General features: G+C 39.0%; 1 protein-coding gene across 1 annotated transcript in view; it reads left to right on the top strand.

The window, feature by feature from the left end:
* ZBTB11 (zinc finger and BTB domain containing 11) overlaps positions 1-11993 on the top strand; it is a 21570-nt gene extending 9577 nt beyond the window's left edge. Inside the window, exons 5-11 of the mRNA XM_017731643.1 lie at positions 1524-1703; positions 2197-2433; positions 2817-2961; positions 4021-4138; positions 6675-6833; positions 7307-7482; positions 8788-11993. Coding sequence (XP_017587132.1) covers positions 1524-1703; positions 2197-2433; positions 2817-2961; positions 4021-4138; positions 6675-6833; positions 7307-7482; positions 8788-9320 — 1548 coding nt within the window. The 3' untranslated portion in view covers positions 9321-11993. The remainder of the gene's footprint in view (positions 1-1523; positions 1704-2196; positions 2434-2816; positions 2962-4020; positions 4139-6674; positions 6834-7306; positions 7483-8787) is intronic.
* The last annotated feature ends 246 nt before the right edge of the window (positions 11994-12239 follow it).

The following is a 12239-nucleotide window of genomic DNA, read 5'->3' on the forward strand; positions in this document are numbered from 1 at the left end:
CCTTTGAGAGCCTTTCTTCTTTCATTGTCTATGGATAGTTGACATTCATCTCAAGGGGCATTCATGCATTTAGTTTGTGACAGAGTGCACTTCACTGCATGTTGGCAAAGTCTTCTAAAGAGCTGTTAGTTTCCAGAGGAGTCCTGAGAGTTTTGCATACTAGAGCCACCAGTCCCACACACAGGGGAATAATTTGTTATTGTTACAACACCCTAATTGATAGAAACTATAGCATTTGTGGTTTTTTACAGATGGACAGCTTAAAGACCAGACGTTAAAATTTGTGCGATCAAAATACTTGACCAACCTATTTTTGCTGGTTAGAGAGTGCCAGGGTTTTGGTTTGTTTTGGAAGGGAGAATATTTACCTTTGGGGATAGTTCCTGTTAATTTTTTTTGCAGTTTTTAAGTCCAGCTCCTTGACGGATGAGGTCCACAGACCTATGGAAAAAAGGAATTGCTTGGGATCGGACTCAGGAATAGGTTTCTGCTTTCCTAACTTGTTTGTAGCTTTTATTGTTTTGTCTCATGCATCCCTCAACTTTCCCATATGTCATGGGATGTCATATAAGCTTCAGGAAAGAAACACTCTCCTGAATTTCCAGTTTTGATGCTGGGAGAGTAACAGGAAAGAGATTGCAGGAAAAATACTGCCAATTTAAATTACAGTATTTGCACCTGGCATGGAGATATTGGGGATGAGATGTGCTTTGTAGGAATTAATTATTTTCCTAGCTCTTACTAATCATATACTGAACAAAATTATTTTTGTGGCTTCACAATTTAGCCAAGTTTGCATAAGTTATCAGAGCAACAGGAAAATTCTTTAAAAAATACATTAAAAATTTTTCTCTGTGTTGAGTTTCAGTTTAGTTTTCAGAGGCATGGAAGGGCTGGCATGTTTTCAAAAACTGGTGGGCACCTCACTTGTTGGGAGAACAGGATGAAGAAATAGGGATGGTTGTACTTCCTTCCCTTGCCTTCTTCTCAGAAACCCAAAGGGGACACAGGTTACAGGACATTTCAATGTGATCACTTACAATTTGGCTTTTAAAGAATTTGGCAGCAAGTTTCTATGAAGGAAGATGAGATTATCAGCTCCAGGTAGCACTGCCAATACCACCTGACAAAAACCCACTAGTGCCTTATTTCTAGATAAAAAGTCTCTAGGAAAGCTGGAATGCTCTTAACTTGATAGAGATCATGACTGGCAGTACTCTGTGCTTCTTCTGTAACTATCCCTTAGCTGTCACTTAGGCAGTTACTCGGGGCTGAAGAGTTCATTGTCCCTGAATTGGTAAGTCACTGTGGGACCATCATCATAATAAGTTTATGGTTTTTCACTCACCCTGAGATCTGTTTTGTAGTGAACTGAAATGAGGTAACTTTCTAGCAACAAAGCTAAGCAAAATGAAGAGGTATTACAGTAACACAGAAACATCAGCTTTTAATACAGGCTTTCAGACAGGGTATGAAGTACAGTGCAGTAAAATTCATTCAAAGGTTCTGTTTTTCCAACTTAGGTTGCCATGAAGCTGGTACAAAGAGGAAAAAAAATGAAACAGCCCAAAAGAGAGACCACGGAAAATAACGAAGTGGAAGCTCAGCACAAATGCACTGAGTGTGGAATGGTGTTCCAGCGGCGCTATGCACTTATAATGCACACGCTGAAACATGAAAGATCTAAAGAATATAAATGCCCAGTAAGTTGAGGGGTTGGGGTGGTTTTTTTTTGTGTGTGTAGACCTTCCTCTTCATGAAAATTAATTCAGTAGTGATATTAGTAATTATTTTTCCTTGCCTTTTTTTGTACATACATTTATTTTCCTTGCGGATTTCAGAGTTGGATACCCCCTTGATCTGGATGGGGTGAGGTAGAATGGGGTGCAGCCACTTGGCCTGACAGCAGTGTGTGACTTGCTGCTCAAGACAGTGATTTGCTTTTAACCCTACCAGTAAATTTGTGTTTAGATTAGACTGGAAGTTAGTCTCACTAGGAAGTGATCAATGGTTCTGTCAGTAGCCATAAAACAAAAGTTTACAACTATTCATTAACCTGAGACAAAATGGCTGTTGGAGTCAGGTTATAGATTTAACTAATCATATTACTGTGCTTAAAACATTTGAGTACTTTCTTGTTGTTTTAAATAATTGAGTGTTACATGCAAAGTAAAGCTGTAATATTTTCTGTCCCAGTTGTGCAAGAAAGAGTTCCAATACGGTGCCTCTCTGCGCGCCCATCTGGTGCGGCACACGCGGAAGACGGACGCCACCGCCGCAGCTCCTGGCGCCGAGGGGACAGGCGTGTCCTCAGTGAAAGGGAGAACCAAGCGGGAGTTCGTGTGTGACATCTGCGGGAGAACTCTGCCTAAGCTCTATTCTCTCAGAATACATATGCTTAAACATACAGGTGTCAAACCCCATGCGTGCAAGGTAAAGTCCTTTTGCTCTCTAATCAGATTAGTAATGTTCTCGATTACCAATACATTGGTATTGATACTCTGCGCTAAAATTTATGTTAATCTTGGTCACTTCACAATAGGGAAAACTGCTGCAGCATTCATGATGAAATTGCTTGCAGTCCAAGAGTGAGAAAACTAGAATGAACTTGAGTTGTGCAAGTTCATATTCTTGTGTCTAGAAGAATGTCTTCCTTCAATTATTCTTAACAGACCAGTTGTGTCACTGGTGCAAAATCACAGGCTTGGCCATTCTAGTTCCCAAGAAATACAGGAGGTTTTGTTCTGTTTGAAGTTAAACACCTATTAAATGATTAGTTTTATTTGTCCTATTCCACCACATATGGATTTTTTTAGGTTTGTGGAAAGACCTTTACATATAAGCATGGATTAAAAATGCACTTAGCTCTCCATGAAGTACATAAACAGTTCAAGTGTGACTTGTGTGAAAAGTCTTTTGTCACAAAAAGAAGTCTTCAGGAACACATGAGCATTCATACAGGTAAGTAATGAGAAAAGGAATCCTTTTCTTTTGCTTGGCTATTGTATTCTGCTGAACTTTAACATTGTTCTTCAGTGTCAAAGGAACTGTTTAAAAAAATAAGTGGTAGTTTGTTCTTCTGGTCAGGCAGCTGAGATATAGGTAAATAGTCATTTTCTGGGGCTTTTTACCAAAGTTTAATGTTATCATGCAGATGTTCTATACAAGAACGGGGAATTGTGGTTGGTCTGTTCCTGTGGTTTTATGTACGTGTTTAATTCTTGTATCATGTCAGTTCAACAAAAAATAGGCAACAGGCTGGGATATTCTCAAGCACTTAATCTTCCAGCCTGTCCTTTTAGAGGAAAACATGCTAAGTTAAATGTCTCAGAATCTCCATATACATTTTACAAGATTTCCTGTACTAATACTGACATTTTATAAAGCCTGGTGTCTTGAAAGATCTTAGCATGTGAAAGATGACAATATAATAATTTAATACAAGCAGAGTTTTAAAATTGTAATGTGTAAACGTTGTCTGTGTTTCTGGTTTTCTGGGCTGGGCAGAATCAGGAGAGATATTCAGTTAGGACAATGTGTTCCTGAAATTAAGGAATTTATATTAGTAGTCATCACTCCTACGTTGATGGAATGGAGCAGAAACTTTTATTTTAAGATGTTTTTCCACAAATGCAAGATATAAGCAATAATCCATAAGCAATGCTGTGTTGCTGAAAAAGTTGCAAAATACATAAACACAGGCTTTTATCACACAAGAGGGCGGTTTTTTAGGCTGCTCACTTTTCCTGACTAAATCATAGTTGCAGTGATGTACCTATGTTTAAAAACATGAAATAAAGTAATTTAGAGTTCCTACTCCCCCCTTTGTATGTTATTACATTAGCACATACAAATACACCTTAAAATTCCATTAGGGTGTAATTAAGCCAACTTCTCTTTGTAGTACTGCTCTGATTACTTGAAATAAATTATATATGAATTATTATGAACCTGTCTCACAAAGCACTCCGGAGAAATGGAGGCCTGGCTTGGTAACATATTTTGTTTTGTTTTTGCCAGGAGAATCCAAATACCTTTGCTCCATCTGCGGAAAATCCTTCCACAGGGCATCAGGACTCAGTAAACACATAAAGAAACATCAGCCAAAGCCTGAAGTTCGTGGATATCAGTGTACTCAGTAAGTCAGGTGATGGGTGGTTTTAATCTTAGCATTAATGGTCATAGTAGTTTTCAAGATTAAAAGCAGCTCCTTGTTGTAGCATAAAACTGTTCCACTGGCCTGGGATAAGACCTGTAAAGCATGAGAATAAAAAATGCATTTTTGTAAATACGTGTCCTAGAGAGCAAAAACTCGGTTTTAAACTGTTACCTAGCTCTAGTTTCATGCAGCTGTTCTCTAATGACTGCACTGTAATTGGTGCTGTAATCAGTAGCTGTGTGGGTGTACAGCTTTTTGTAGGGCAGATAAAAGAGTGTAAGGTTGTCAGAGGCCAAGGGCCTTCAGCCTGGTTTTGCTGTCTTTTAGTGTGACAGCTGATTTCAGTTTGGTTTGAAGATGTCCTGTAGGGTCTGCAGTGTCCTGCGCTTGTGTGCGGTGCTGTGTTTAGCAAATGGCTGTGCAGGAACTTCACAAACTGAGACTGACTGTTGTAATTCTCTTGATTATAAAACATAATATTGCAATAAGTAGCATTTATTGTTAATGGCATTTATTATTATTTAAATAATAGCACTGTGCACTTCTGCTAAGCAGAAACTGTAACTGGAAAGTGTGTTAGTGCACTAGCAAAACATGGGTACTTTTTCCATGACCGAGAGGACTATAGGGAACCTTTCAAGTGCCCTGCAGAAGGACAAATAATGCTTAATTTTGGAACTCACAATGAGGTCCCTGGGAAGCTCTGTCAGATATTAAGAGGAGTGGTACAATTTATCTGATTGCCTGTAGCAACTCAAAGTTTTAAAGGAAGTAATAATCTAAATAATTGCTTAAAGTATCTCAGTGCTGCTGCATGCTACCAAAAATGCTATTTTCTAAATTACAAAAACTTACTTCAGGTCTGTCAGCAATGGTTTTATGTAGTGATTTTTAATGCTAAAAGTATTAATTCTAAAAATACAAAGAACAGAGCTAATAGGATGCACAGACACTGTTTCATGAAAGATACTAGGGAAGTCACTACTAGGGAATTTTAGTTTTGAAGGTGAAATATATTTATAAAACAAAAACTTTTTACTCGAGGCAGTAGAGCCATGGATGCAAGAGATCACCTTGACAGAGAAGATACTTTGACTCCGCAGCTTCTTCAAAATAGCCACAGTCCTTGCTGCTTCTTCAGCGAAGGTCTCTACTAAGGATGTAATTCATGTTGTCACAAGTGGCTTAGAGAGCTTCACTAAGCAATAACCAGACTTCAGTTTTTTAGTTTGGTGGCTGGGAATGGAAAGCTCCCTGTCAGGCCTCAGTCTGAACTTCTGGCCTAGTTGAGCAAAGCTAACTATGAATTACTTCTCTAAAATGTTCATGGAAGTTTTGCAATGAAGTATGTGTTTAAGTTGCAGTAATGCATGACAATGTTAGAGGGTGGTGGTTGCTTGAGTTTTTTTACTTCTCTAATGGCTTTTCCAAATAAGAATCCTTGAGGAGAGAGCACCAAGTGCCAACCCCATTCAAGCCCCTGAGGGGTCTTTGTGATACTTTTTGATATGGATGTGCAAACTGAGGATCCCTGAGAGTCCCATTTGAACTGGAGTAGTCAGATTTTCCAGCCTAGGAGGAGGAGGTTGTTTGGGTGGCTCAAAGACTGTTAATCTTTTTTTTTTTTCTTTTCTCCCTCAAAAGCAAGGAAGACTTCTTTTCCTCTCCAGAATGCCCATTATTCAGGGAATGGAATATTCCATATTCCTGTATGGAAGCCTTTTTCATTTTCAGATTCCACTGGATGTTGTGAATTCTGAGATTCCCTCATACCAGTTGAATCCTCCACCTTTGCTTGCTGGCATTGCTCTGCCTCTGTCCTTTCTGGAGTCATACAGCTGTATGTTGTTACATGAGAAAGAGAGAGAGATGAGCAGCAGAATTTCTTTCAAAGGGAGAAACCATGTTTTTGATTAAACCAAACTGTAGTTTGCAGACCAAGAGGAGCTGTGTAGTCATACTATGGCAGAGTATAAATGAAGGAAAACCATGAGTTTGCCTGGGTTAAGATGTGCACAAGCAGCAAGCTAAAGAATGAGTATCACTACTTTCAGATGCTTTCTTGCAGGATTATGAATTTGGTTTCTTAAATTTCTAAAAAAACCCTACTTTTGAGCATTAAAAACAACAAATTCCATCTATCTTGGTGTCAGTCCTCTTTGGTTGAGGGAAGAAGCAGCTATTACTGCCCTCATATTTTCATATGGTATAATATAAATTTCTGATGTCACCCAGTTGGTAGCAGAAAGGATATAGTTACTCATAACAGACAAAAAGGTTTCAGAGGTCTTCAGGTTTTATTGCAGGCTTTCAACTAAGCTGCTGTTCTTTTTAATTTTTCGTAGTTTAGAATGGGATTGTGCTTTAAATAAAAAATTATTAAATACTTAAGTATTAAATAAATACTGATGATGCAGTAGGTGTTCTCAAACAGTTGCCATTAAAGAAGAGGGTCCCAGTGCCTTTGAAATCAGTGCCTTTCTTGTATGGGATGCTAAAACATTCAATGTTACAGGTGCGACAAGAGTTTCTATGAAGCTCGGGATCTTCGGCAGCATATGAATAAACATTTAGGTGTGAAGCCATTTCAGTGTCAGTTCTGTGGAAAATGTTACAGCTGGAAGAAAGACTGGTATTCTCATGTAAAGTCTCATTCTGTCACGGACCCTTATAGGTAAGAGGAAATTAATTTAACAACTGAAACGTACTAATCAAAGTGAGGTTACACAGATCCACAGCCAGTCAACAAGGCACTGCCTACTTTCAAAGTACCAATGGATTGATGGTGACTGGGGTCTTGAGTACTTGAGAATGGGTGGGTGACTTTAAATAGTGTGGATTAGCTGCTGACCTGGGACACAGTCCTGCAAGTAAGACATGTGAAGTCATAAGAGGATAAATACAATCAATGAAGTTAGAAACGTATGTGATCTCACTTCTCTAGAAGGGTAAGTGGAAGCTTTGTGGCTCTGGATAAGAGAAAATGTAGTTCAGTCCAACAATAATGACTTCTAATTATGGAACTACTTGCCATATAAGACAGTATTCCCATTAAACTTTGCCTACCATAATTAAAGTGCATTTTTGTTTAAAAGACATAAGTGTACAATAATGGGTTTAATAGATTTCTCACTTAACACATTTTAGGTGCAATGTATGTGGAAAAGAATTTTATGAGAAAGCTTTGTACAGAAGGCATGTAAAGAAAGCCACACATGGTAAAAAAGGAAGAGCAAAACAAAATCTGGAACGAGTTTGTGAGCATTGTGGAAGAAAGTTTACACAGCTCCGGGAATATAGGAGACACATGAACAATCATGAAGGTATGTAGAACAGAGCTAGTCATGGCATCCCTCAGCCCCTAAAAACATGATGGAAAAAGGGGTAATTGTTTCTTTGAGTCTGCATATGTCCTGTCTGGCAAGACATGGAGGAGTTTTTACAGATTCTCCAATTAGTTTTATGCAAATCCTGGTTTGGTACCTTGCTACCAGTGATTACCAGAAGTTGCTGTTGGGGTCTTGCTAAAACTCCAGTCACACACAGGGACTGTGACAATTTTTCCTCAGAACCTGAACAGAAGAGGAACTTTTTTACAAGTGATTTAGAGGGGTAAAATATTCTCTATTTTCAAAGGTGCACACAGTTAACAAAGTACTCTTCAGATAGGAGAATGATTGGCCTAAATTTAAAAAACACATAAAAAGGACCAATGTTGGAAATTGATCAACTTCTTGATTTATAACAAGTGGTAAACTATATGATGTTTGGGAAAAATATGAAAACTTTTTTTTTTTTTTTTAAAGTACATGCATTTTTGCTCTAGATGAACTATGAATTTGATTTTTCAGTATTTGGTTCTTCCAGCTGTTTTGGGAGTCTGTATATTCTCCTGTCTCGGAGCAAAACCCTTTTTTTTTTTTTTGAAGCATGTCTCTTTTTAGAGAGCTCTTATGAGTAAATCTGATAGCTGTCTAACTACTGAAATAGAGATTTTGTGTTTGTTTCTAAACAGAGAAAGTGTCCTGTAGTAGGTACTCAGCCTAAATCTAGAGTAACTGTCACAGAGGAAGAGCCAGTAGTGAGATGGTGTTTGTCACCACCCATACACCTCATTAGATATTACAGACCACAGAACTCAGATGTTATGAGGGAAAATAAGATTATACAAACATCAGATGCTGTATTTGAACATATGCAGTGTGGAAGAGGAGGGGTAAAGCTGTAGGTGTACAGGAGGATTTACAGAAGCAAAGGCTGACTAGAAATATAAGTCACAAATTCTGTGCAGTAAAACATGGCTTCGGAAAGGCATCGCCAGCAAAATAAATTATTAGAATTCCATTAAGCATTGTACACTTAAAATAAGGAAGAAACTGCATTAAAAGGAATCTTGAAAAGTTTTTAAAAGTAAAGTGTTGGCTTGGGCTGGGCACTTGTGGAAAATGTCACCATTGAATGCATGATGCTTGCATATGTTGTTACACAGAAACGGTGAACAGGATCTCTTTCTTACATGGCAGCAGTCACAGTGTTCTCTGCTCTCCCACACTGCTGCCGTCCCTGTCTGCGCTGATCCTGGCTCCCTGTGAGCTCCGGGTCACCTTTCCTTGCTTTGCCCCGCGCAGGTGTGAAGCCGTTCGAGTGCCTGACGTGCGGCGTGGCCTGGGCGGACGCGCGCTCCCTGAAGCGCCACGTGCGGACGCACACCGGGGAGCGGCCCTACGTGTGCCCTGTGTGCAACGAGGCCTACATCGACGCACGCACCCTGCGCAAGCACATGACCAAGTTCCACAGGGACTACATACCCTGCAAAATCATGCTGGAAAAAGATACTCTTCAGTTTCACAACCAGGGGACGCAGGTGGAACATGCCATCAGCATTTTAGCGTCAGACATGCAGGAGCAGGAAACCGAGATCAGCTTTGGTGCTGGTGAGGGCGAGACTGTGGTAGTGACAGGAGAGACTCTCGAAGCCATCGAAGCAGTTGCAGCTACTGAGGAATGTACATCAGTCTCTACCCTTTCTGACCAAAGCATCATGCAGGTGGTAAATTACGTACTGGCACAACAGCAAGGACAGAAAATGGCTGAAGTGTCACAGGCCATTGAAACTGTAGAAGTAGAAGTGGCCCATGTAACGAAGACAGAGCCAATTTAGTATATGAGAGAGCAAGAAGTATAAGGTTCTATGATCTGTGAGATCCAAATATTTAACGGGTTATCTGAGGCTTTCAGTGATGCCTGTTCTCAAATGGTTAATCCTCAGTACTGAATGTTGTGATGACAGAATACTGCACCATGCATTAGAGGGAAAAAGTTCCAATACTCCAGTGTGGGCCAAGGCTTTGAAAGCTAAGATTTCTATACTGGCTATAACTTTAAAAAAAAAAAAAAAAGGTTAAAATAATGTTTTTGTGTCATGGAGTGAGTATCATACTGTAACTTTGAAAAATTAAGAAGAAAAAAACATATAAAAAGGCTGCACTAAAAACTAGAAATGCACAGCTATTGGTAGCTTTTTTGTTTGTTTTAATGTGCATTTCATCAAGTTTGTGAGAAAATTACCTGTATTGGATTCTGTCTGTTTCCTCCCAAGACAAGGGAGGTGGTAGAATGCTTTGTGTAGCGTGTGCTTAATGTGACATACAGAAAAACTGAAGCTTTTTTCTCTGGGCAAATGCAGCATTGGCATTTAGTGAATCCCAGTTCTGAAGAACTTATTTAAATTCCAGGTGTGTGGGTGGCTGGTCCAAGGTTCAGCAAAACACTGTAAAATGTTTTATAGATAATGGGCAGGGATCTGCTGAAGTCTGAGGGAGTGGTTCTCCAAGATGGTTGTGGATTTAAGTTGACCAGAGGACAGCCCACCATAGGCAGACTACTTAGAGAAGTAAACTCCTTTTCATTTGTAAGGGAGGAGGTTATGCTGCAGCCTCTGTACAGAGTCATGTTTAGCTCAATGATGTTTGTTTGGAAGCTATTGCCAGCACTGATGTATGTACCCAAAGCAGGCAACCTGATGATGGATGCTTCTAACTTTGCTGTACATTTGATGTAGAAACTGTCAAAGGAACTAATGGAACACGTCTTTGGGAACTGAGGAAGTCCAGCTAGTTACAGACTGATCTTGTCTTGTATTGGAAGGAGGAGGCCTGCTAATGCCCAAGCAGGGTAGAGAGATATGAAAATCTTAGTATGGGGTAAAATTTAGATTTGTCTCAAAATTACCAGAATCTCTAGAAAACCATATTACTGCTGCTTTAAGAAAAGTACTTCTAGGGCCAGTTGATACCTAGTGTTGCACCACATAGTTGGACAAATCCTTACTGGGTGTTTCTGCAAGTAAGTGTGAATGACAGCTGTGCTTGGCCCAGGTTTCCATGTCCCTGGTTTAATACCATGAACAGGGCACATATAAATCTGTACAAGGTGTGGGTTCCTTCGTTGCTGCGTGGTTTTTTTAAGCAAGCAGCATATCTGTCAAGGAGACTGAAAGTGCTTTGCATCTGAACAATCAGAGCTGTAGTCTTTACATTCTTCTCAGTCTGTAGTGGTATCACATATTTCCTAACTTGGACAGCAGCAAGATACCTGAGCAGCCAGAAATATTGCAGGGTAAACTTCATATATAAAGTGACATGCACAGAACTTGGCTACCTGTGAAACACATCCACTGAACAAATTTAAGCAAACCCTGTGGCAAAGTAACCACCTCATTTCAGTTAGTATTTCTACTTTTCATCTTACTTAACTATGTGGATATCTGTCTACTAAGCTACAGAATGGACTGTTCTTTTTATACTTTGCAATTCGGTAGATAAGCAGTTGTTGAAATTTTTTTGTTTGAGTTCCTGTCTTGGATCCAGATTAATTTGTAGATGCCTATTTCAAAAGTCAGGGTCTTATTTCAGAGAAACAGTGTAGTTATTTATATATCCTGCAGCCCTTTACAGTTGTATTATTTTCTAATTACCAAATGGAGTAAAACTAAAATGAATATTAAAGAAAAATTACTGCTAGCTGTAACTTGAATTTTTGTATGGTAAAGAATCTGGAGATAGCCATCCTGCTTAAAATTAAAATACTGCCATTATGATGGAAAAAGATTTAAAAGAGCACTAGGTAAACTTGAAAATTTACGTCAATGTTTGTATGCTAAAAATAATTATGTATTACTGAAGTGAATAAGTGTTCAAGGAAAAATAGCTGTAAATAGTGCTAGAACATTATTTGTATATTTAGTGTGTTACCTTACAAAAAAGAATATTACCAGCACCTTAGTTTAATCTTTGGTGCATTTATTTATTTGCCCAGCCTATGGAAGAAGTGAATCTGAATTTCGGAGCCTTCCTATCCACTGTCAGAATGCTTTTACTGACTCAACGATCTGCTGTTTAAAAACAACCACCAACCAAACTAATCACAAAAGGTTGTTTTTTAAACAAGATTCAGCCAGGAATGTCAAAGCTGAATGTTGTGGCTCCCCTTTCCTAACATGCTGTGCCTTACCTTTTCCGAACGGCGTGAGGTAAGTAGGGAGTGTCACTCTTGGCTTTGCTGTTCCCATATGTGTGGAGTTGCCTTATGTTTTTCTTTGGACTTCAGCACTTAAGACATTCACTACCCTTCTGCAAAAGTCAGGCTGCAAATACGCAGTTGGTATCTGATTTTTTAAAAACAAAGTTCATGAGAAGTGTCCATTCATTAAGTATTCCTAGTGAATTCCTGTACATAATGAATTTGATTTGTACATTCTGCTGTTTTTATTTAGTGTTAGATGTATAAAGTTACGGTTCTTTCTGTCATCAAATAAACTGAGCTCTGCCATGAATTGCTCTTTCAAGAAAAATCTTTTTTTTTTCTGGGGAAAGAAGGTGTTGCAGAATTACTTACTCCTCTTTGGTATTTCACATTCCATACACAGATTATGGCCTGAATAGTTCTAGTAACCCCTGCTTTTTAATTTTTGCTTAAGGCTCAGAGAATTATGTTGTATGAGGAAAGGGAAAGGAAAGGAAAGGCACTGCCCTCCTGAATTGTGTCAGAATATGGTTGTACAAGAGCACCAAGTGTAGTG

This window comes from Corvus brachyrhynchos, unplaced genomic scaffold, assembly GCF_000691975.1.
Source record: "Corvus brachyrhynchos isolate BGI_N302 unplaced genomic scaffold, ASM69197v1 scaffold3, whole genome shotgun sequence".
NCBI lineage: Eukaryota > Metazoa > Chordata > Aves > Passeriformes > Corvidae > Corvus > Corvus brachyrhynchos.